At 36.8% G+C, this 23,824-nt stretch overlaps 1 protein-coding gene across 1 annotated transcript in view; it reads right to left on the bottom strand.

Moving 5' to 3' along the window:
* Window positions 1–2,714: 2,714 nt before the first annotated feature.
* LOC107194708 (carbonic anhydrase 2-like) overlaps window positions 2,715–23,824 on the bottom strand; it is a 49,950-nt gene continuing 28,840 nt past the window's right edge. Inside the window, exons 3-7 of the mRNA XM_015584372.1 lie at window positions 20,462–20,583; window positions 13,548–13,643; window positions 5,083–5,197; window positions 3,959–4,137; window positions 2,715–3,159 (exon numbers count right to left, since the gene is read on the bottom strand). Coding sequence (XP_015439858.1) covers window positions 3,091–3,159; window positions 3,959–4,137; window positions 5,083–5,197; window positions 13,548–13,643; window positions 20,462–20,583 — 581 coding nt within the window. The 3' untranslated portion in view covers window positions 2,715–3,090. The remainder of the gene's footprint in view (window positions 3,160–3,958; window positions 4,138–5,082; window positions 5,198–13,547; window positions 13,644–20,461; window positions 20,584–23,824) is intronic.

Raw genomic sequence — 23,824 nt, forward strand, 5'->3', positions numbered from 1 at the left:
GTAAAATATATTCTAATGACTTTTACTATTAGTGGATTAAAAACAGTATTTGCATATTTAAATTTTTTACAGTAAATATTCTAAAATGACTACACAATGTATCATAGAAAGAACTATATTACTTAAGAACGTATTAGTTATGACAGAGTAATATAATGAAGCCTTCTCTGTGCAAATACTTTGTATTCGTTCAAAAAGAAAAAAACAAAAATAGAAACACCTAATAGGCTCTTCTCTTATTCGACCTGTTATAAACTGATCAATGGAAATGGGAATGGGCAAAAGGTCCTTTAACCTAGGAATCACAGCTGCAACAAGGTTTCCAGTCAATCGTGGGACCATTTAAGATCTCAACGGCACTTCAATTTCTTCTTTATTAGATATTCTTTTTCTTATCACAGTCGATGCTACGAATTACAAATACAGATTGCTTCTCACGTGTCAATAAATATACACAGAAACCCCGGGAAATGATCGTCGTTAGTCGGAAAAACAAACATCAAGACGGTCTCCGAAGTCGATCAATTATAAAATACACATTTCAATGGAAACAGCAGGAGGAAGGGAGGGAGGGGAGGCTGAAGAACGGGAGGCGAAGTTTCAACACGCGTTCATGCTGGCGTATTAAAAGCTGACACTCGGTGTTCTGGTACGACGAAGCCTCTTTACGGTCACGCGAGTCTACTTCAATCGGAACCGGGTCAAATAACATGTAAATAGGACCCGTCTCGGCTTCTTTTACGACAACGTGGATTAACACTGAGTATTTGTAACGCAATCTTGTACTATATCTTTACACTTCTGTTATGCGCCGTCGCGCGCGATCCCGTCGGAACAAGAAGAAAACGAGGGCGTTTTTGTTGGGGTTAAAAAGCATCCATGTCAACGGACCACGATCGCCGCACCGTCACACGAACGCTAATAAAACGAAATCGTTCGGACGGTCGACTCGTTAAATAACAATTGCAATACGCGAAGGCAACTCGATTCTTATTCGTGGCTGAAATCATCTTCGTTGGACCGCTCGATGAGTCGAGACACGAACGCGTTAATCTTACATGTACTGTATTGCAGTGCGCAATCGTTGGTTAGCGGCGCGCGTGGTTAACGCGTTCGCCGCCATTTATTCTCTGACGTCACAATAACAGTCAGTGATACAAGTTGATGATACTCGAAACGAAAGAGCACGCAGCTTTTCCGTATTGGACCATTGACAGATATGACGGCGAACTTGTTAGAAGGCACACTGGCGTGCACAGTTTTGTCGATGTCTCGTTGAACGAGGCTTGTCAAACGAGCAGTAATTATTTATTTATAATTTTACCAGGAAACTTCTATGCGGCTGTTGGTGATAATTAGACTGCGGATTTTACGTATCCACGGTTTATACAAATATGCATCAATGATTAATAGAGTTTTTGTTTTATTTTTAGCTAATATAAATCCGTTAATACATGAATTTTTGATGCAAATATGAATCCCCTAATAAATTGTAGTTTCTGTAAAAGTATGGATGAAAAATGTGAATTTGCATAAAGTTCCGCAATCTAGTGAATTTTTTATTCTGTTTCTCGAAGCCATTGGCGGGATGAAAGATTCAAGTTCTAGAGACCGTAGATCGAAGACCTTGAACGTGGAATATTTTATGTCCCATTAAAGTGGTCCGCGTCATCTAACAGCCTCGGAAAGTGTTAATATACGTCACAAATATCTATCCTGAACAACACATCTGTACGCACGTGTATACATATAGGTATATAATATATAACATTTAAATGACATTTGTTCCTCGTTGAAAAGCTTCTTGGACCCTTCGAAGGGATCACCCAATAGTGGACGGATCTTCTCTACTTTGATTGGCATTACGTAATTTACCTCCAACTTTTTCCCTACCAAAATTTAAAGTATCCCGCTATAATATTGCATCGTATGCAATTCGAAGTCACGCTTGAACATACGGACGAGTATATTTCGTGTCCAATGTTCATACATCGTTGACCATGAGTATTCACGATCGTTGCATTCGTGGCTTCGTTGTCGAAGCAATATAAAATTTTCTCTTTTTTATATAGTCCATTTTTCTTGCCAGAAAAAACTAGTTCCTTCAAACGATTTTACAAATCTTTAATTCAGAGACGGTCAAGGTTATATTTCAAGAAAACACGACCATTAGAGACGCCGTACAAGACTTCATTCATAATGTTCAGACTACGGATGTTCATTTATAAAACCAAGAATTAGATAAACACTCATTCTTGTCATTATTTTTATTAAGTTCAGAACAAAATATGTATAAAAATCTCACCAAACGCTCTTATATATTCGCGGGCGCGGCTGAAATGAACAAAAACACTCATGACCAATGGTGTATGCGCGTCAGTGTATACAGGGTGTCCCAAATTAGCTTCGACTCCCGGAAAGCAGGTGTTCCTGGGATGATTTGAAACAACATTTTCCTTAGCGAAAATGTTATCCGAGGCTTTGTTAACGAGATATTAACGAAAAACCCTGACCAATCAGTGCTCGAGTCTGCCGGCCGAGCTCTGATTGGTCGGGGTTTCTCGTTAATATCTCGTTAACAAAGCCTCGAATAACATTTTCGCTAAGGAAAAAGTTGTTTCAAATCATCCCAGAAACCCTTCATTTCCGAGAGTCGAAGCTATTTTGGGACACCCTGTATACCTACAAATATATGTATAGGCACGTTTCTCGGTTTGATCCATTAACGGCGGTGTCCTCCGACTAAATCTAGTCCCTACGGTTACGGTCAAGCGAAGTAATGCTCTCGTTTAATCTACTATTTAATTGCACTTGGTAATCGAAGTGGGGGGTGAACGATCGTTCGAAGGTCGCGAGCGGACCCAGTTCGTTGCACCTCCTGTTAACGATTTGTCGCTGGCTAGGATCGGATCGATCCGGTTCGGATATCCGGAAAAAGGCGACCAGTTGTCGCGAGGATCAGCCGCGGGTCGTTTCTTTCCGGGTTATCTTTCGGCCGACGTCGACGGACCGGATTCCCGAATCGTGCGAAACGGTAGTACCACGTCGATCGTCTCGTGGCTCGAGCGAGCGAGCGAAACCCGGCCCCGCTCAGAAGCTGCCGCACTCCCGCAACACGCGATTCCCGAGCGGCAGGGGCGGACGGAAGTTGTTGATTACCTGGAACCAGAAGAGAGAAAACCACCGGAATTAGGAAACGGGGCCGTGATTCCGCCGAATTGATATTCATTCGATGCGACCACAGCTAAAAATAACAGTCAGAAACGCAACCGGATGGGCTGCCGCCACGATGGGGGTGGGGGAGGGGGGAAAGGGGGAGGGGGGAGGGGAGGAGGACGGACCCCGCGTTCCCGATCGCGGATTATGCAGCTTGTCTTGCGACCTGGATGGAGATTAATCGAGCCAAGGTGTCCGTTGGGCGTTTCGTTCTGTATTAATCGATTCTGACAACGTTTTGTGGAGGTGTTGGATATTCACGAGACGCGCGGTTGTTCTATTTTTCTGCACTGATTTAGACGAATACAGTGAGAACGAAGCCTAAGTATACACCTTACTGTGGTGAGGTTCGTGGAATATTTCCGTATCATCGTACTATTGTAAAATTATTGCAGCAATACAGTTGGATACATGGGCGAAGCCAGGTTACCAGTCGGGGGGGAGGGGGGGCAAAAATATTACCACATCGACTGCTATAGTAAAAAAGGCTGTACGTAGCCAGACACACTTTATACTGTTTTTAAAGTCATATATCGTTGAAAATGTATGCGTTTCGTTAATAGAGGCTGTTGGTCGTGTTTCAAATAATACTGCAATATTAAATATTACGCAAAAATTGTATAATTCTGGGAAGGGAGTGGGGGGGGGGGGGGCAAAATTTTCTTATAGGGTGGATCAAAATACACTTTTTTCCGTCCAGAGGGGAGCAAGTGTTTATTGTAGGAAGGGAAAGTACACTTACCACTCCATGGTTTTCGTGGCAAGGACATTCTTCTCCACGCGGGAACTTCCGCAGGTTACGAAATATGTTAAGCTGATGATGGGACACCTCGATGCATTTCTTGAACAGGATCCATGTAACGCTTTCGTTGCAGGGTGGCGTGGTCAATGAGCCCAGGTACGTCCAGTAACCGTTGTCGTCTGCGCGAACAGGCAGAGTTTGAGGAAAGTGTCGTTTGGCGATTGAAAGGAAATTGTACCGCGAAGGTCAAAGTTCCCGACGCAATAAATTACGGAAGGCAAAAGATGGAAAGCGCAATCACGGGACGAGCTAACGCGCATTATACCTCGAACGTTTAAGTCGGCTGATAATTTATTAACGCGGGAAATGACGAGAGGAATTATGTAACTTCATCAAAATGGAACGGGAATCTAGTTAACAGTGTGATCTTTACGCGCCATCCAGCGTCGGAACTTTTCACTTTGTAGACATTTTAATGGGGCTATGTTCTTCTGAGAAAATAAAACATTATGTAAGTGGCTGATACTTAAGTGTTAGAATATTCTCTTTTATAAATCACAGGAAGAACAAAAATATTCATCTGGTCTTAGGACCTGTTGTTTAAACACACGATAACTAAAGACTGCGGATGTTCGTGCAAATATAGATTTTTATGAGCTGAACTACAAGAACTGAAGTCGAACACAGATGTGGTGATTCTTTTTATTATTCTATTGGGTTCCCAATAAAGTGAAAAATGTTTCTAAACTTTATCAAGCTCTTGAGTATCCTGAATTCTAGAGAATCGTGTATGCAATAAATACATAAATTCTGCAGTCTAATAATAACTACTAAAAAATCATTTTTATATGACTTTCAATCTCGTATGGTGTCAATAGTCTAGCACAAAATGCCGCAACTTCTTAAATGATTCAAAGACGGTGGTTGAAGAAATATATGAAATTTTAAAGCGTGTTTTCGTCGAATAAATCGATCGGGCAACAGGAAAGAAAACAGTTCGATTATCTCTGTACGTAATTAGGTCTCCGTTTAATAGTAAAATAGAAAAGAGAATATTCGATCAAAGGAATGAAAGAACACAGCCACTGGTGACTATTTAGTGATGACATTTCGAAGGTACTTACCAGGAAGGAGTTTACTGGGATCGATAAGTTCGGCAATTTCTACGACTTCGTCCTTATGCGACACGTATGGCAACATACGCGCTATCTTGTCCATTTCGTGGTGCGTCTTGCCCACCTGAAACAGAAATTATCAAACAATACTGTCAGATTGTGTTGCAAAATGAAAATATTCGCAATTTACTATGATTTGTCAAAGATCATGAGTTGTGCGAAAAATTTTGTATGCCATAAACGTGTAAGATCCGTAGTCTGTTAATAACACACGAATCATTATAAGATTCAATAAATTTTCTTTACTTTCAATTTATACAGTACTTCTAATAGGAGCAAAAATAATAACATTACAGACACCTATGTTTACAAAAACCTTAACAAAATTTAAATCTACCTTTGCAGTTTACAGTAGACATTCGTTAAATGGAGCCCCTTTTATTGTATATTGGCAACGCCCCTCGCTCACACGTATTTCTTACACACATACGCATACTCCACTCTATTTCCCGGGAAGGAAAGAACGCAGTACGTACGGTGTTGCGTTTAACTCGCATATTTTTCATTACAGAAACTGTGGTGTATGTAATATTGTTTTAGTAAAATGTTTCAATACTCAATAACTTCCGTGAATAAACTTATTTGATATCTCCAAAAATAAATGAAATAGTAAGACGATCAAAAAGTGGAATTCTGGCCCACTACAGCCCCGAAAGATGCATTAAACGAATGTCTACTGTATTTATGCCTCACGGAACATTTCAGTACGCCGTCATTTTGTTTTTGTCGGCTGCTTACCGCTGGCTGGTGGAACATCTACCGATAAATTCCATAAAAAAAGAAACGAAGAAAATATTATCAAATAACGACAAATAGAAACAAATTTCCTGCGTTATTTATATACTTTTGAGTTGTTAAATAAGAGGGAAAATTAAAACATTTTTTTGCATATGGAAAATTATTGTTTATTAAAAATTAGACATATATATCCTATTATATATTATTTACATAGTAATTTCTGAAAACTTGAGCTATATATCTTTCAACTAAAAGCGTTTCACTCGAAATGCAGTTTTCAAAACCGGTACCAGAAATACATATTTAAAAGACTACCTACTGAATCAGTTTGGATCAAAGTTTGTGGTAATATTCTTAAGACTAAAATTTAGTACTCGACGAAGTGAATTTTTGATTCATGCATTTTCTCTCTTTTTAGTAACAAATGAAATTAAAAATTGATGTCGTAAACTACAAGTTTAAGTCCAAACAGCCGTCATTTTGTAAAATATTAATATTTTCAAAATCGGATTCTATAAGTACTAGTTCCTTGTGTCTACTTTAATATAGAATTAAAAAAACTTGTTTCGGATAACAGCCCACAGAGATATTCCTGATACTGCAGATGGTGTTTTGATGAAACGTGTTATAATTAAATGGCAGCCATTTTCTTTTGTTGATAGATATGCATAGATCTAAATTGTTCAGAAATTACTAAGGAAATAACATATAGAAAGATGTACATGTTGAATTTTTAATAAACAATAATTCTACATATACACAAAAATTTTTCAATTTTCCCTTCTATTTGACAACTCAAAGATTTATAATCCGTTAATTCAAGAAATATTATTCTCTAACACATTTAGATAAAAGTTAAACGAAGGAAAAGGCTAAACAGACGCGGCTAAATGTCTACGATCACATGATAGAGAGTAAAGACATGCATCGCCTGAAAAGTCGTAGTGAAATCGAAATTCCTCGCGGATTATCGTGAATTGACTAGAGGAACATCACCGACGAGTCTCTGGATGGTTTTTATGGATAACACGCCGCCTCATTCGTGTTGTGTTACCCTGATTGATACTGTTTGTCTATGGCGCAACCCTCGGCGTAAGGGATAAACTTGCAGAATGCATATAAAAAAGTTTAAACAAGATAGAAAAAAGAATCATTGTGTAGCTAATCATGAATCATACTTATAACTCATACTCTTAATTCCGTTTACGCACAATTTGGAACAAGAGAGTTCCCAATTCTTACTACATACACACCTCAGTCTTTACCCTATTACCTGGGGAAGACGAGTTGGCTCGTCATTGGTGCCCGACTGTATCTTCTAATAATTTTTCTTTTTCATTTTCCTTTCCCTATAGAATCTCTCATTCGATCATGTCCAAAGTACCCATATTAGAGCAAGTTACATCTTATTCGCATTTGTTGCAGAACAAAATGCTTCAGATTGTTTTTATTAAATTTTATTTGAGGTTATTATCAGCGCTGTGGTTCCCAAACATGTCCAGTTCACAGGTTAAACTCTTGTTCTAACTCACATCACTATGAGAACATTGTTACCGAAAATGTATTTAATATTTAATTTTAATTCATTTATTAATACGGTCAGCCATATTTCTCAACAGAGTATTATCCAAGAAAGTGTTCGCACAGGGAATCGTTTATGGTAGTCTGATGGATCGCGGTCAGTCGAACGGTGGTAGCAAGTGTTATTAACGAGCGGTGTGTTATCGGAAGATCGTTCAATGTTCATCATTCAGCGAGAATGTGCATAGATTAGAATTTGTCGGGGTTGTTGACGCACTGCCAGCAGATGCTCGAATGACTTCCACGTTCATTCGCGTAGAAATTCATGCGAAAGAGCACTTCGACAGCTTGTTTGGGAAAGAAACGACGTTACATTAATACTCGATCCTGGTGCATACAAACCCAGTCATAAATATTAGGACACTTCTCGAATATGAAGTAAATCTTATCAGTAAACTGCGGATTTTATGCATTTATAGCCAATAGGGCTCTGTGAAATATACTAAAAGACAAAACTTTCTTCGGATCCAATGATTTTTCTATTTCAATCTGAACCCAATACGATATTTAAGAGGAAAAATAAATTTCTACATTTGCTCCTGTCTTCATAAATTACTTTAGAAAATGTTATTTTGCATAAAAATCCGCAGTATAGTTATCAGGCATTATGAAATTTGCTGAAAGTCTGAAATAAATAAGATCACATTTTCAGCAAACTGACCAAGTGTCCACATACAGTAGCTTCTAACTATATTGCCATGGTCGGGGCTGTAGAGGAGTAAAATGGCAATGACGCGCAGCGATTGGTAGCCAACGTTACCGCGGGAACTCGGCTGGCAGACTCGCGCTCTAATAGGTCGGGGTTTTTTCGTTCATATCTTCAAAAAAGTGGTTTCAAATCATTCCAAGAACCTCTGATTTCCGGGAGTTGAAGCAATTTTGTGACACCTTGTATTTCTGTCTATGGATCCGATTGCTTCGAATTCGATGAAAACCCTCAGCCCCCCTCACCCCATCGCCATAATGGAATCTCGTTCGATCGTAAGACGCTACTTCTCGAATTGCATATCGCGTTTATGCACCTCCAACGCAACGTGCACTCCCGTGGGCGGTCCACTTTAACGAACGCAAAACTTGGATTCACGGTTGCGCAATCGAAGCCGTTGGAATTTATAAGGACATCAAGAATCCGCCTGTCGCGGTTACATCGCGAGCGTCCGAGCCTCGTGAAATCTAGATGGATCGCGTGGAAACGGAAACAATTAATGCGGTATTACTCGTCTGCAATTCTTTTGCCAAGATGCTATCCACGCGATCTGGCGTTCGTTTACACTCGGCAATTTCACGTGTTTCCACGTGTTAGCGCGAACTTTCAATTATAATTCGTAATAAATCCCGTTAAACGGAATGATTCATTTGGGAACGGATTCCATTTTTTTCCCGCCACGTAGGATGACGAGAGGAGGACCGGAAGTGGACGATTCGATCTCGCGTTCACTTACACTCGGCAATTTCACGTGTTTCCACGTATTCGCGTGCATCTTTAATTAGTAGGTTGTGTAATAGATTCCTTTCGCGTTTCTTTATAAGAATATCGAATAGGTACGTATTAGTTTTATATAAAATTTACGTAATATTACTACAAATTTACTTAATTATATTATGTATCATCTGCCTTTTCGGTAACTTAAATATTTCTTCACTGTTAAACTGTATGCTTTCTTTATTAGAAACAATTCGAACACATGTATGTTTATTTCTTTGGAGTTTTTGAATGGTTTTTCATTAACAGAAGTTATTGTTCGAAAGACATGAAAATCAGATGGAGCAAAGTCTAGTGAATATGGTGGGTGGGGTGAAACATCCCAACCGAATTGCAATATTGTTTGCCATGTTATTTATCGACTGCGAATTTTATGCATTTATAGTATACTCAATTATTCAAAATACAGTACAGTAAAAATGTTAATACATTGTGACATGGTTTTTCTTCAATTTGGAGCTTGACGGAATCCTTAGTGGAGTAAAGAGATACCTATCTGATCATAGTTTCTGACAACGCATAAATATCCGCAGTCTAGTTATTAACCCTAGAACGCCCAAGGAGGACTCCTCGAACTCACAAGTCGAATAGCGTAAAATTACAACTATTTCCCGCCTGTAAAAAATTCTCAAAAAATTATCTATTGTCGTGTACATGTTTAAGTTTGATATTCAAAAGTCCTCGTTACTATATGTGAAAAATACTGTGCATAAGAAAAAGAAAACGGACTACACGTCTTCTTATTACGTCTTATTACACGGTATATTACGCCTTTCTTGTCTCCAAAGAATAACAAAAGATCACAGAACGAAGAATCGAACTAACGGAAGATTTGAAAGAATCAGATTCAGACTAGTTCCATGTTAGTATACTCTTTTACGCAACCATTTTATTTTACAAATACATATAAATAAAAAATAATTTTAAGGAAAAACATATGCTATCTTGTTTGCCATGTATAATATACTTGAATGTTATAAAATTGTCATCAAAAAATAATTTTTTTTAGAAGTATGTAAGAAGAGGTGTCGGTCGAGGAGATCCCCCTTGGTCGTTTACGTGATAGTTCGAGGCTCGGGCGATCTAAGGTTAAAGATCTGTGCGATCGTGTGTTATCGTGGTGGAAGGCAATTCCTTTTCTGGACGCTTTTTTTGCTATTGCTGCTGATTCAGTTGTGAATAATATATTTCGGTATTAATCGTCTGATCGTGTAGTAAAAAAATAATAAAGGATTCCTGTAATCCCACCAAACAGATAGCAACATCTGTTTAGGGTGCAGTTCAACTTTAACGGTGTTTAACACGTTGACTGCCACAGTAAAAAAGACCGTACATAGCCAGACACATTTTATTTCGTTTTTTACGTCGTACATTGTCGAAAATATATACGTTTAGTTACTGGAAAATATTGGTCTTGTTTTAAATTATACCGACATATTAATTTTACCAAAAAATTTTGTAATACTATTTAAATAATCCAGCCTCTTTGTAATGTACGTCTCACCCATATTTTATACTATTAGTTATTTCAATAAAGGACGATTTTTGTGTCGGTTATAACGAAGAATCGCAAATTGAAATGCGATCGAGCAAATTCTTCTCCGTTAATTCATGCGCAACCCAAACATCGTACTCATTTGTCATTCTAAGTTTCTGTTTTTATATGTAACGACACTGATTTATGTGAAACACTTAATATATCTGTTTATCCATCGCAGCTAGTATAAGCAACAGTTTCAGATAATACTTCGGGAAATGCGTAACACCGACGACACGAACGAACTCATTACACAACCTAATGTATTCGTAATGTTTTGTTAAGTAGAATGACTTTTTTAGGAAGAGATTCCAGTTTTTTTTCTTCTACGTACGATGACAAGAGACCAGAAGCAAACGATTCAACCTCGTGTTCCTTACATTCAGCAATTTCGTATGTTCCCACGTTTTCGCGTGAGTTTTTAATCACATGCGTGATATTCTGTTAAATATAATGTAATAGTACAATTCTCAAGTATTAGGTGCACAAACAACTACTCCACTATGGTTCCAATCTACTGGAAATACAGCTTAAATTCAGAACACCTTTCGATCTTCTGTTTAGTCAAAATAAATGGCAAATACTGTTGAGATAGCAGAGGGCTTTGAAATTAAAAAATAGTCGAGTATTTACTGGTAGACTTAATAGAATGCTTTAGGAAGAGATTCCATTTTTTTTTCTTTTACGTAGGGTGACAAGAGGAGACCGGAAGCAAACGATTCAACCTCGTGTTCCTTACATTCAGCAATTTCGTATGTTCCCACGTTTTCGCGTGCACCTTTAATTATACTTGTAATGTTTTGTTAGAAAATTATGATTGTATAGTGAGAGTCAAAAGTAAGTGTACACCTTACAAAGGTGAGGTTTGGGCAATATTGTTTTTTAAGATTTTTCGAAATATTTGGAGCAACATGTACTTTTTACTTTTTAATTTAAATTATTATTTGTAATTATATTATTTGTAATTAACAATTAATTTATTTGATATGATTTTTTAACATTTTCGGGATGAATGGCAGCTGAAAAAATTCGAGCAAAAGAAACTCCGAGCTATAACCAGAAAATTTTTTAAATATCGTCAAACATAGTGAATGTACCATTATGGTTTGGGGACAGCACGGCAATCTCAGGTGTAAGTCAACTGGTTTCTACTCATGGAACTATGAACAAATTTGGATATTTAGATATTTCAAAATCAAGTTCAGCTGCAAGTGCATTCATGGGTCTTTTAGTGAAATCGTGACTCAAAATATATGGCAAAAGTGGTTAAAAATTGTTTACTGGAAAATATTTTTAATCGTTTAAGTCCTCCCCTACAGTCACCAGAGATCTCAATGTAATAAAAAATCTGTTGCGAAGTATTCGACTCTAAATTAAGAATAATAAATACGAATAAATTCCACACTTTCAAAGTGTATACTCACTTTTGACTCTCGCTGTAGTAATAGTAGAATTCTTTAAGAAGAAACTTCATATATTTTTTTTTCATGCACATGGGATAACAAGAATTTCATTTCTATTCGTCCTCAGCCCCTCGATATCAACGTGGCAAAACTGAATTTTACCTGACCTGAAGAACCACGAATAACGATGCGTGTGTCTGTCGCGCTTATGTAACGTCGGCATCAACCGATGATGGAATGAACAGCGTGACATTATTACGGATTCTGCTTACCGTAGCTTTTCTGGCTTATGTAAAAGCTCACACGGCTATAAATATGCGCGCATAGGTGGTATGCTGCACCCGTATAAAAGGCATAAACAGCATGTAAACGAATTACAATATCGCGAGCCATGACGAGGCTTCCGAGTGTCGCCGGAATGGGGAAACTGTCAATGTCAACAGGGAAAGCTTCGTAATCGTTATAGATTGACCGCGAAACGCTTGTTTGAGTTCGAGGTTAATGTCGAAGTCAAAGTTCAATGATGACGATCAATAATCAAATTGATATTCAAAATTCAGCAGTCAAGTTTCAAATTGAAATTTGTGATTCAGTAAACGAATTCAATGATACTGTCGGGGGGTAAATTCGAGTTGATAGTTGGTTATACGAGTTTTAATTCTTAGGCGAAGTCCAATGATGAAAATTCAAATACAAATTCAATATTAGGGTCAAAGATCGATCACTGGATTCTACTTTCAATGGTTGAATGAGTATGCAGAATCGAATTGAAATGATTAGATTCAAGGTTATATCGTAACAATCGAATCCACCCATTCGTATATGTTCCCCACTTGATTGTCTATCTTTATGAATAAAGTTTATAATGAAAATGATGTATTAGATGTCAACAGCCAAGGTGGAAAAATGGCCTAGAACTGTATGTTCGAGCTGTAGATTTGGACTCTGTATTAAATGTTTTACACCTTACCATTCATAACTTTTTGTTCACCATTTTGTAACAGATTTCATATATTATCTTCGTTATAATCTTTTTTATCACCATCGAAGCCTATTGGGACATACAATCCTAATTGAAATGGCATTCTATTTTCAAAACTATACTTAACCTATTGTTTTCTTCATACTCGACTATATTATAATACGTATTATTATATTATCGAATTCATCGTTAAACAAAAATCCATCTAAAAAAGTTAGATCCAAAGTGCAATTTAACGATCAATACATTTAAATTCCAGTTCAAATATCGAGTCAAACGTAAAACATTTACCATCCCTCATTTTCCAGATCTCTTAACACGTCCACAGTTCTATTATTTCATCACTGAGTCAATCGAAAGAACGATAAGAAAGCGTTCTATTGAGCGCAATAACGCTCCAACGTTATGGTCGTAAGTTAATTATAACTCAACTTGATTCCAAGTGTTAGCCATAAGTGTTCAACTACCTATCGCGATATACATATTTGAAGTTCCACGTTTCCGAGCAAGAGATCGTTATCACCGGAAAGATATACTGGCAGTTGAGTAACGCCGGCTTTTTACGTACGTTTTACATTCTAGAAACAGGGAAAACGCATGACCAGCACACCGATTGAAAGTGAACCAGGTAAAATGTGTAGAAAAATCTGAGATCCAGGAAACGGTGGAGGAAGTAGAGTGATTACTGACCTTCAGAAAGACACCGAGAACAGCGAGGCCATCTGATGCTTTCGCGGCTTCGGCGAACGTGTTATACTTGCTCGTGTTCCAATGAACTAGATGCAACTGCAACACAAGACGCAACGATCCATTAGAAAACACTTCCTCGATATAAACATTATAAAAATTTCGCATTCAATATTATCAAACTACACACATGTTTCATTTTTCGGTAAATTAATTTTATTGTTTTTTTTACAGAATGACTGTTGAATAACACTGCAAGTTATAAATTTAAATGTACCATAATAGCAATTCTTTTAGCCTTCTTTAATCACATAGGCCCTAGTTAAAGTTGGTCGATTTAACGTTTTACCGTAAAAGTTCATTTATAGTTCTGAATTGAAGATTGTGTCACTCATATGTGAGTGACGTGGCTGTCGACGTGTTAATTGTGCTTGTACGAGTATCGAGATCCATAAAGGTACTAAGTAAACAGGTGAAGGACCTTATCGATTTGAAAGTAAAATATAAATTCTAACCTTTCGTAAATGAAACGATCTGTAACAGAGTTAAAAGACCCTAGGATCTTAAGTCCAGAGTATATAAATGAAAATGTTTTAAATCTGTAAGATTTTATTTTTACAAAATATACTAATGTTTCTTTCATTTGAGCTCCTCTACTACCCCTTAACACATTGACGACTGAAAACGATAAATCTCACTTTCAGGCACGTGCATTATTTATTTATTATTTCTTCGATCACAGTATTTCTTTTCTATTCCAATATTATTAGCTTCATTACAGAGGTTATGTTCATTTGTTTGTCCGAATTCGGTGTACAAATATTCAAGTGCAGCAAATTTGAACGAAACTTTATTAGTCGCCCATGTGCTAATGTTAAACTATTGAAACGTGTACTTTGGATATCCTATACACTAAAGACCCAAGCACAAATAGTTATAATTAACGAAAAACTTAATTTAAAAAATGTCGTGATGACGGCAACGGTTTGTAATCCGAAGGTTAATGAACTTCCTCGAAATTTTTTATTTGACATTCTTCGCATGTATCGACTCTCCATAATCGTTCGAACTTGTACACAATGTCAAATTGTAAACACGGAAGATTTGTACGCTTCTCGAAATTCGTTTCGACTTGCATCACTACACGAGACAATAGCCATTGGCGATAGACTTAATGAACGTTAATGATTGGAAACTACACAGCGCGGGCTATTCATCAAAGGCGTCATGCGATCAGGAAGAAAGTGTATTGTTTCCACGAGTCATTAAGTCCGATGTCTAACGCGTTGTTCAAACAGCCGCGGGAAAGAAGTTTCACCTAGCTAACGGTTAACCGTCTGTTCACGGAGGTGGGTCAATTCCGACCCGTATTCTGTTTTCTGTTTCCTTTACGATTGTTGTAAACACGCATAACAAAAAATTTACTTGTATTCATAACGGATACTTTTTAATAAATAAGCTATATTTCATAAATATGTATCCTTTTATTTTCAAACTATTCACTGATAATAAAGCACTTCAACGAAAACAGTTTTTGTGAACTATATTTTGACACATTGACTGTCAACGGAATAATAGAAAATTTTACAGATTTAAAGTAATTTATGTTAACTTTGCTGTTGTTTTTATTACATAAAATCTTCGCATTTGAAGCACTGTGGATTAAATTATTTAAAATTTTGAAATATTTTATTCTTAATTAATGGAAAATGTACAGAAAGTATACATAACATTTAAGTACCCTCACGAGCAAACTCGACTTCCGCTAGGGGAAAAAGCAGCGTAGGGGTAAAAGGCCTCCTATCACTTGATCTCTGGTGTTATTGAATGTCAAATTAAGATTCGGTTTAACATTTACTTTAGTAATTGAAATGAATTTACCAAGTGATAGGAAGCCCTTACACGCTGCTTTTTCCTCTAGCGGAAGCCGAGTTTGCTCGTGAGCACCTTTCGCTGCACAAAAATTAGACACGTGCTATCGAACATCATCAGTGGTGTAAATAGTGATGAGTCATTAGACTGTTCGAACATGTACGAACTCAACACAAGAAGTTCAAATATTTTGAACACAATTCGAACCAGACGAGATTTGGTTAATTTGTAAAAATCGGACATGTTAAAAATTAGTCTACTAGCCCCAGTCTCTCCTACTTAATAAATGCGAACTGTTTGGATACTTCAAACTGCTTAAATAGTTCTGACTTTTTTAGGAGCTCTAACGCCTTGCCAGGTTCGAATTTTGTTCGGACTTTTCATACCAGTTCGAATTTCTCGAGTTTGAACCAGTTCTAATTTCTTGTGTCTGAGCAAGTTCAAATATGCTCTAACTTGTCTGTTCTGAATTAACGAACAAACGTCTTCGCGCTGAAAGTGGTGTGAAAATATTTATCGAGCGGAGCCACGTGATTCCAATCTGCTACGAAGTTATCTCGTTAGCTGCCATATGTTAACGTCGAATATTTAGCTCACACTGTTTAAACGGTGCGTAAATCGCGACGGTCGCTTAACCGATCGTTTCGAAACACCGAGTCCATCACATGTCGCGAAAGCGTCGTTCGAGGTTTTCCATGATGCATGAATTCCTCGCCTATTATAGAGGATACGCGCTCGGTGCATTCCAAGTGCATCGTGGACAACGACAGAACAACGTGCGTGGAAATCGAACTCGAGCTTGAGGCGATCATCGAATGTCTATTTTTGTACATAGTCAGTGCAGTGGATGAAGCACGGCGAACGGCTTACTTCCACGTTTCCGAATCTTCCAGAAGACATGAGAGCAATAGAAAATTTTTAAGATGTCGATGAGCCAAGCTTGTGGAGATTTTTCTCTATTTTTATAGGCAATTAAATACACGAAAACATTAGTTGACTTGTTCTGAGAATTTAAAATCTTCAGACATTTAAAAACAACTGAAAATTGTTAAAGAGTATTTTCTCGTAATTTTTATTTCATTTTTATGGCTAGTTAAATGGAGAATAAAACACCACTTGGTTTGTTTCGACAGTTCAAACTGTGCGAGAAAATTTGTTAAGACATCTTGCGAAAAAATCAATATATTTTCCTGTTGTAATAATCAATGACGAGAGAATAAACTTAAGTTACTTTATTTCGAAATCGCCGAACAATGGCGAAGGCAATTGAAGGTTGTGAAAACTTGTGTGTGTTGGATTTCATGCGGACTTTTTCTGTTTTTATAGTCTGGTAAGTGAAAAAAACATACCAGTTGGCTTATTTCCATATTTCAAAAAATCCTCCAAGATGTCTGAAGTAGACTTGTGAAGATATCTTCTATGAGCCAGAGCTGCTTAAATACAGTGGTAATGCGAAATGCCTGAACGTTGCGTTACATAATTCAATTACAATTTCCATGCAAATGTTTGCCTCAATGGGAACGGCAATTATCGTAATCGCTTCTCTACGTCTTTTGAACGTATTCTGAGAGGATATTGTCGGAGATGCATATTGCGAAGACAATGGCGCGGAAAATGGTTGACAGACTTTACAATGTTGAGGAATTGAAAACAATTTATCGTAGGTTTGATGTGTTAACATGGTTTCTAGATTCCGGAGCATCTGAAGGAATACAAAATTGACCTTTAAATGTTAAGTACATAGTATATATTCTTTCCACTTTCCATTCTAGTTCAGTATCATCTTCAAGAAAAATTGAATAAAAAAATATATAAACAACATTATAACGAAATTTTAATAATTAGCAATAGTCTAAATTAAGTACAATATGCAATTACAAATATTTTTAGGTACATAAATATATTATCTATACGTCAATATACATTTACACTTCCGTTCATCAGTATTAGGACATTTGTAAAATGTGAAGAAAACTTGAAAAATCATTACATAATTATTGACAGAATTAAAGAGATAGTGTCTAGTGAGTATTAAAGTTACATAGTTAATATTCCACGATAATATATAATTATGAGAGTGCTGTAATTTGTACGAAACATCGCATTTGTTTTACCCAGAATAAGTGTCTTAGTATGCATGCACGGGAGTGTTAAAGAAAATTTTGTCTTTCTATTTGTATGATTTTAAAAGACGACTGATTTGCTTAAAAATATAACGAACCTACGTAAATATTCATTAATGAACATCTAATATGATTACAATTTCACTAAAAATATAAAACGGTAAATATTCAGTAATGAACCATTTGTCTGTCAGATCTTCCGTCTCCCGACGATTAAAAAACAGGAAAAAAATTCACATTACCAGTGAGAAGATCCAGGTACTCAATATTAAAAATGAATGCTGCCACTTGTACATGAGAAATATATAGCCGAAACGGCAAGAATCACCCGAGCTACCTGCAGGGATTCACCTATAGAAGCCTCGATGATCTCGAGACGACGAACGACGAAGAACGGCTCGCTTGGACAAGGTCGAAGGCAGCAGTGAGTTCACGTAGACTCGATGCTATACACTATACAGGATCGTGACGCGAATCATGCTTTGCGAGAGTGAATCATTAACGATCCACCGCGAACTCCCGGCCGGTTACGAATGTCAGAGAACCCCGGTTAATCACTTATCCCGCGTGCGTCCTTTTAAAATCGTTTAAGAGCACGCTGTTCACATTTCAACCGTGCTCGGGACCTTAAGCGCTATTGTGTTGCTATTGTTCCGCATAAACCTCGAGAACGGAATGTTTTCTGTCGTGGATCGAGGCTTCTAGTCGAAGACAGAAGGGTGATAGATATTAGAGTCTCTAGAAATAGAGTCTATAGAGGATTAGGAGTGATAGAGAGATCTAGGAGTCTCTAGGAATACTGTCTATAAAAGACTAGGAGTGATAAGAGATATTTAGGAGTTTCTGGGAATAGACTCTACAGAAGACTAAGAATGATAGATCTAGAAGACTGTAGAAATAGAGTCTATAGAAACCTAGGGGTTTGTAGAAATAAAGTCTATAGAAAACTAAAAGTATCTAGGAATAGAATCTACAAAAGACTAGGAGTCTCTAGGGATAGAGTTTATAGAAAACTAGAAGTTTGTGGAAATAGAGGCTATAGAAAAGTAGGAGTCTCTAGAAATAAAGTCTATAGAAGATTAGGTGTGATAGAGATATCTACGAGTCTCTAGGAATAGAGTTTATATAAATTTAGGAGTCTATAGGAATAAAGTCTATAGAAAACTAGAAGTCTCTAGAAATAGAGTCTACAGAAAAGTAGGAGTCTCTAGGAATAGAGTTGATAGAAAACTAGAAGTTTGTGGAAATAAAGTCTATAGAAAACGAGGAGTCTCCAGGAATAGATTTTATAGAAAACTAAGACTTTCTAGAAATAGAGTCTATAGAAACCTAGGAGTCTGTAAGAATAGAGTCTATAGAAAACTAGAAGAGTCTAGAAACAGAGTTTACAGAATACTAGGAGTTTCTAGGAATAGGGTTTATAGAAAACTGAAAGTTTGTGGAAATAGAGTCTATAGGAAACGAGGAATCTCTAGGAATAAAGTCTATAGAAAACTAGGAGTTTTCAGGAATAGAGTCTATAAAAGACTAGAAGTAATAGAAAGACCTAAAAGTTTTTAGGAATAGAGTTATCAGCAATGTTTCAGGGATTACTGACGATCATTATCTGTACCAACGAGGAATCGACTATTTCTCAATCAGGTTAAATACTTAAAATTAGGGGAACTGAAGATGTATTCCATCTTAGCACGTAACTATCTGGAAGCTACTGAATAGGTTTTTAATGCGAGCACTTATCAAAAGTGAGCTCATTAATTTCACTTTAACCTTCTTCCGGCGGATGCAGGCCTATTTTGAAGTAATAGTGGCTCTCTACCTATTATTCGTTATGAGATGTAAAGAGCTCACTGAACAGGGAACACGCCATGATATTGAAATATTATTATGTTTATATTATTACTTTATCACCTCTACGTTTCTAGTGTTTTTAGTGATTCATTACTTTATGCGAAAAATATAAAAGTTCAGGTATTGTATTTCTGTGTGTGTCCAAATTTATGAATTTTGTACACAATTTAATGTTCAAAACTACACAAATGTATCAAGATGATCCCTGAATTCGATTACTATGTCGAGTACACAATATTCGGTTTTCAATGGTTATATAAGAATTTTGAGGGGAATTTACACCATGTTAATCAATTTCATTTAATATAATGCCAGCCTTTAAAAATCGATTCATAGATCATTGTTGATTGTTACGAGTATCAGATAGCTTGTTAATTTAGATAGCATAAGTAAAGTGTGGAGAGTATTCATGGTTATTCGCTAATCTCTTCGTCAAGAAACTATTTTACATCTGACCACTAATTTTGTTAAAAAACATAGTAGATCCTTTATCAATATTTTCAGTAATTAATAAGTATGATACGAGCCAAGATATAGTGAGGTCGTAAAATCGGTAATCGGTCATAGTAAGCACGTTGTGGTCACCGAAATCGCAGAAAATGGCTTGAAATCTCGACTAGGGTCATAAGAAGGGGAAGCTTAATACAAAATCAATGTACTTTGTACAATATATTGAAACAAAAATTAATTTCTCTTTCTCGTTTTTAAATTAGCGTGGGGATGCAAGCTTGTAAATGATATTCACAGCTCGAAATTCAAACTGCTTCTGACAATTTTACTAATTGCTGCAGGTAGGACAAGATTAGGGTATTTTTCTTCGAGACGTGTCTGTAGGGAATAAGGGAAAACCTAGCAAGCAAATTTACCTTTGCCGATCAAATGAGAAACACTAAATGTTCTAAATAGTAATTAATATTCGCAGTTCCTTTTACTTGTAAATACTACCGTGAATCATTGTCACATTTTCATTGCGTGGAACCCTACAATGGAATGTAGGATACGGTCCTAGATTCGGTAACATTAACCTTGCTATATCTTGGCCTGTATTACAATTGTCATTTAAGTCGAACAAACCTCTCCCGCGAACGCTTGGCTATCCACAGTATGTTCCGACCCCCTGGAATCGCTGCATCCCCAATGACAGTGGTACTGTTCCAGCTTATAGACATCGTCGATCAGAGGACCACCGCTCAAAACTGAAAGTGGACAAAGTAATTCCGTTTAAAAACATATGGCGAATTTTCCATAAAAATTGTACAATCGTATATTGTACTACACTTTCTATTAGCAGCATTTCGTAACACAACAAGCAGGTCAAAATTGAACCTGGACTTCAAATTGAAAAATAAAATTGAAGTAATTAACTGTTTTATCGTTAACAAAATGTTGCTTTGAACTCTTTGAAATGGATTATACAGTATCATCGTTTGTGTTTATTACAAATGGAAACTCGATCGTCCAAATTCGATTTTTCAAACGAATGCAGTTGCATACAAAAGGAGTACATATGTATAGGGTTTCCCATTTTAGTCAATCCACTCAAATATCTTCAAAAGCGTTGATGATACCGATAAAAGTTGAATTGTTTCAAAGGGGAAGTAATTTGATGTGCGTAGTTTTTCTGCAAGTGCAAGACATTTGAAGGTCAAAATAAACTTTTTTTAATGAAATCACGTACTTTTTAATGACCAGCTATCTACAAGAAATATATCATTTTATTTAATAAAACAGACTGGACCTTCATATGTCTTTTACGCTTTCACCAACGAAAGACTATGTGTTCCTTGAAACCATTTAATTTTTGTCGGAAGTATTTTTGTAGTAGCATCCACAGTTTCCAAGATATTCGAATTGATCGATTTAAATGGAACATCCTTATATATTATTTATTTTCGTATGTAAAATCACCTTTTCCTCGGTCGTACCACACAATGCGGAACGCCCGTTCTACAGGTCATAGTTTCCCACCTAACGTTAGCACCTTTAATATCTCACTTGCTGTTAATTTTCAGAAAATTTATTTTAATGAATGCCCAAAGTGATCTTTATCAATTTCGATACATTTTTGCACTAACCCTTCTATTGTAGTTATTTTATTATTTAAATCTACTCTCATATATTTGTGAATTTTTCGTACTCAGGGTCACATGAAGGTCATACTATTATACATAGGTCATTGGGTTGATCTTGATCTCAACTATTACGCCACTCTGATAAAAATATGTAATCCCATTTAAAAAACGTCGATGACCTTGACATTTTAAGAAATATAACCTTGAACAAATTTTTGCTTATCACATTATTTACTCCTCCTAACGAAATAATACTTTTCCCTCACATTTTTTTGTATCTTCAAAAACAAGTGAGATATGGAAGGTGCTTACGTTAGGTGGGACACCCTATATGTATATGTATATACGACTTCAAAGACACATGGCGTCATAAAGGGTTAATTCATATCCAATTATTAAAATGGACGATCTTTCATGCGTAATGTGACAGCAATTACTTTATTTTCGGACGTTATTCAGGACGTCTACAGCGAGAGTGAAAAGTGAGTATACACTTTAAAAGTCTGGTATGCGTTTATCTTTATTTCTCTTCATTTTGAATCTAGTATTTGGCATAGTTGCTCTATTACATTGAGATCTGGTGACTGTGTTTTTAACCACCTTTACTGTATATTTTGGGTTTTAAAAAGACTCATAAATGCACTTGCAGCTGAATTTGATTTTAAATTATTTAAACATCTAAATTTGTCCACAGTACTATGGAGAAAATTAACTGTCCTACACCAGAGGTTGTCATGCTGCCCCAACCTATAATAGCATTATATGTATATCTACCATATTTAACGATATTTATAAAATTTTGTAGTTATAGCTCCGAAGTTCTTTTGTTCGAATTGTTTTTTATATTGTTAAGAAAAGTTTGTTTTAAATTGTTAAGAAAATTATATCTAATTTTATTACTGCCATGATCTTATAATAGTAGAATGCTATATAAGTATTACACGAACTTCACCTTTGTAAGGTCTATAGTTAGTTTTGACTCTCATTGTATGATCACAAAGTTCCCGAAACTGCCGAGTGTCCCCAAACGGGACAAAGCGTAGTTATTGTAATTTGCAAATAAGGTCGATATCATATTCCCACGAGACTCGCAGGACGAACGCGGATCGTTTGGCAGCGTGGAATTACAGGATACGCTTGATTAACTGAATTGCGTGAATGATACCAGGGGGGGGGCACACGAGACGAGACTGTGATCGGTGAGGGCTAACTCACTTGTTGATGTAAAGAGAGAACGTGGCAAGAGAGGGAAAGAAATGATAATAGAGATTCATTGGAGACGGGTCAGAGTCGATGAATATTTCGAGTCAACAGAACTCATTGACATTAGAGTGGTTGAAGTCGTGTTGCGTTAATGGTAACTACACTCTGGAACGTATATTATACGAGGTGTGACTGAAAAATAATGAGACTGGTTCTCTGAAACTCTTTATTAGCAACTAAATTACAGATTAACATTATCCGCTTCAAAAATAGTTCTCTTGGTAAACTAAAAAGGTGGATGGTTCCATCAGGCCGGAAATATAATAAAAACCGTACTGCAGTTTACTAAACTTTTTAATACACTGAATTTTATAAGTGTACAAAATGCGCAGTCTATATCTTAGAAGTATCTAAGGATAGTTCTGACGACCAATAACAATTAACGTTATCATGTTCGGTCTGGCTCGACCTATCTAAAGGCACCTTGAAATATAAGTTAACGACTAACCGTATTTAATATGTTTCGTAAAAATGCAATTAAAATAAATACTGAAGGCAACAGTGAATCACCAGTAGGTAAATAACAAAACAAACGCAAAAACGTCTAGTTTCATAGGGATTATCATTACTCCTGAATTCAAACAATTACAGCGTTCCGTTAACTCACTTTCTGAGGTGACTGTGTACCGATGATGCTCCCTACAACTGCACCTCATCAACTGAAGTTAAATACCAAACACAAGGGGGTTGCTGAATAAATTTACTGTTCAATTAAGTGTCATTCACCTTTCGCGAAACGCCACTCGTCAATCCCCGTGTACACAAGCGCGGAAAAACACCTCCCCCCCCCTTCCCTCCCGCAACTCATTCTCGAGCATCGATGTTCACCCAGTGGCAAACCACTGTGCACCGCCGTTTGCCAGACGTCGGGAACGATTTGTCATCGTTAATAATGAAAAACGTAACGAACGAGAGGAGCGGAGAAATAAAACAGGCCACGGTATCGTTAGGGCTCGGTTATCGTTCCATCGATTCCCTGAAATTCTGCTCTATTTCTGTCATGTAAACGCTCAGTTCCCGTCACATATGAGCACGCATAATGCGTCACGGCACGGTCGTCCCCGTTTCGAGAGCACACCGCTAAAGGTAATAGCCCTCCTAT

Source organism: Dufourea novaeangliae, unplaced genomic scaffold (genome assembly GCF_001272555.1).
Source record: "Dufourea novaeangliae isolate 0120121106 unplaced genomic scaffold, ASM127255v1 scaffold8, whole genome shotgun sequence".
NCBI classification, from domain to species: Eukaryota; Metazoa; Arthropoda; class Insecta; order Hymenoptera; family Halictidae; genus Dufourea; species Dufourea novaeangliae.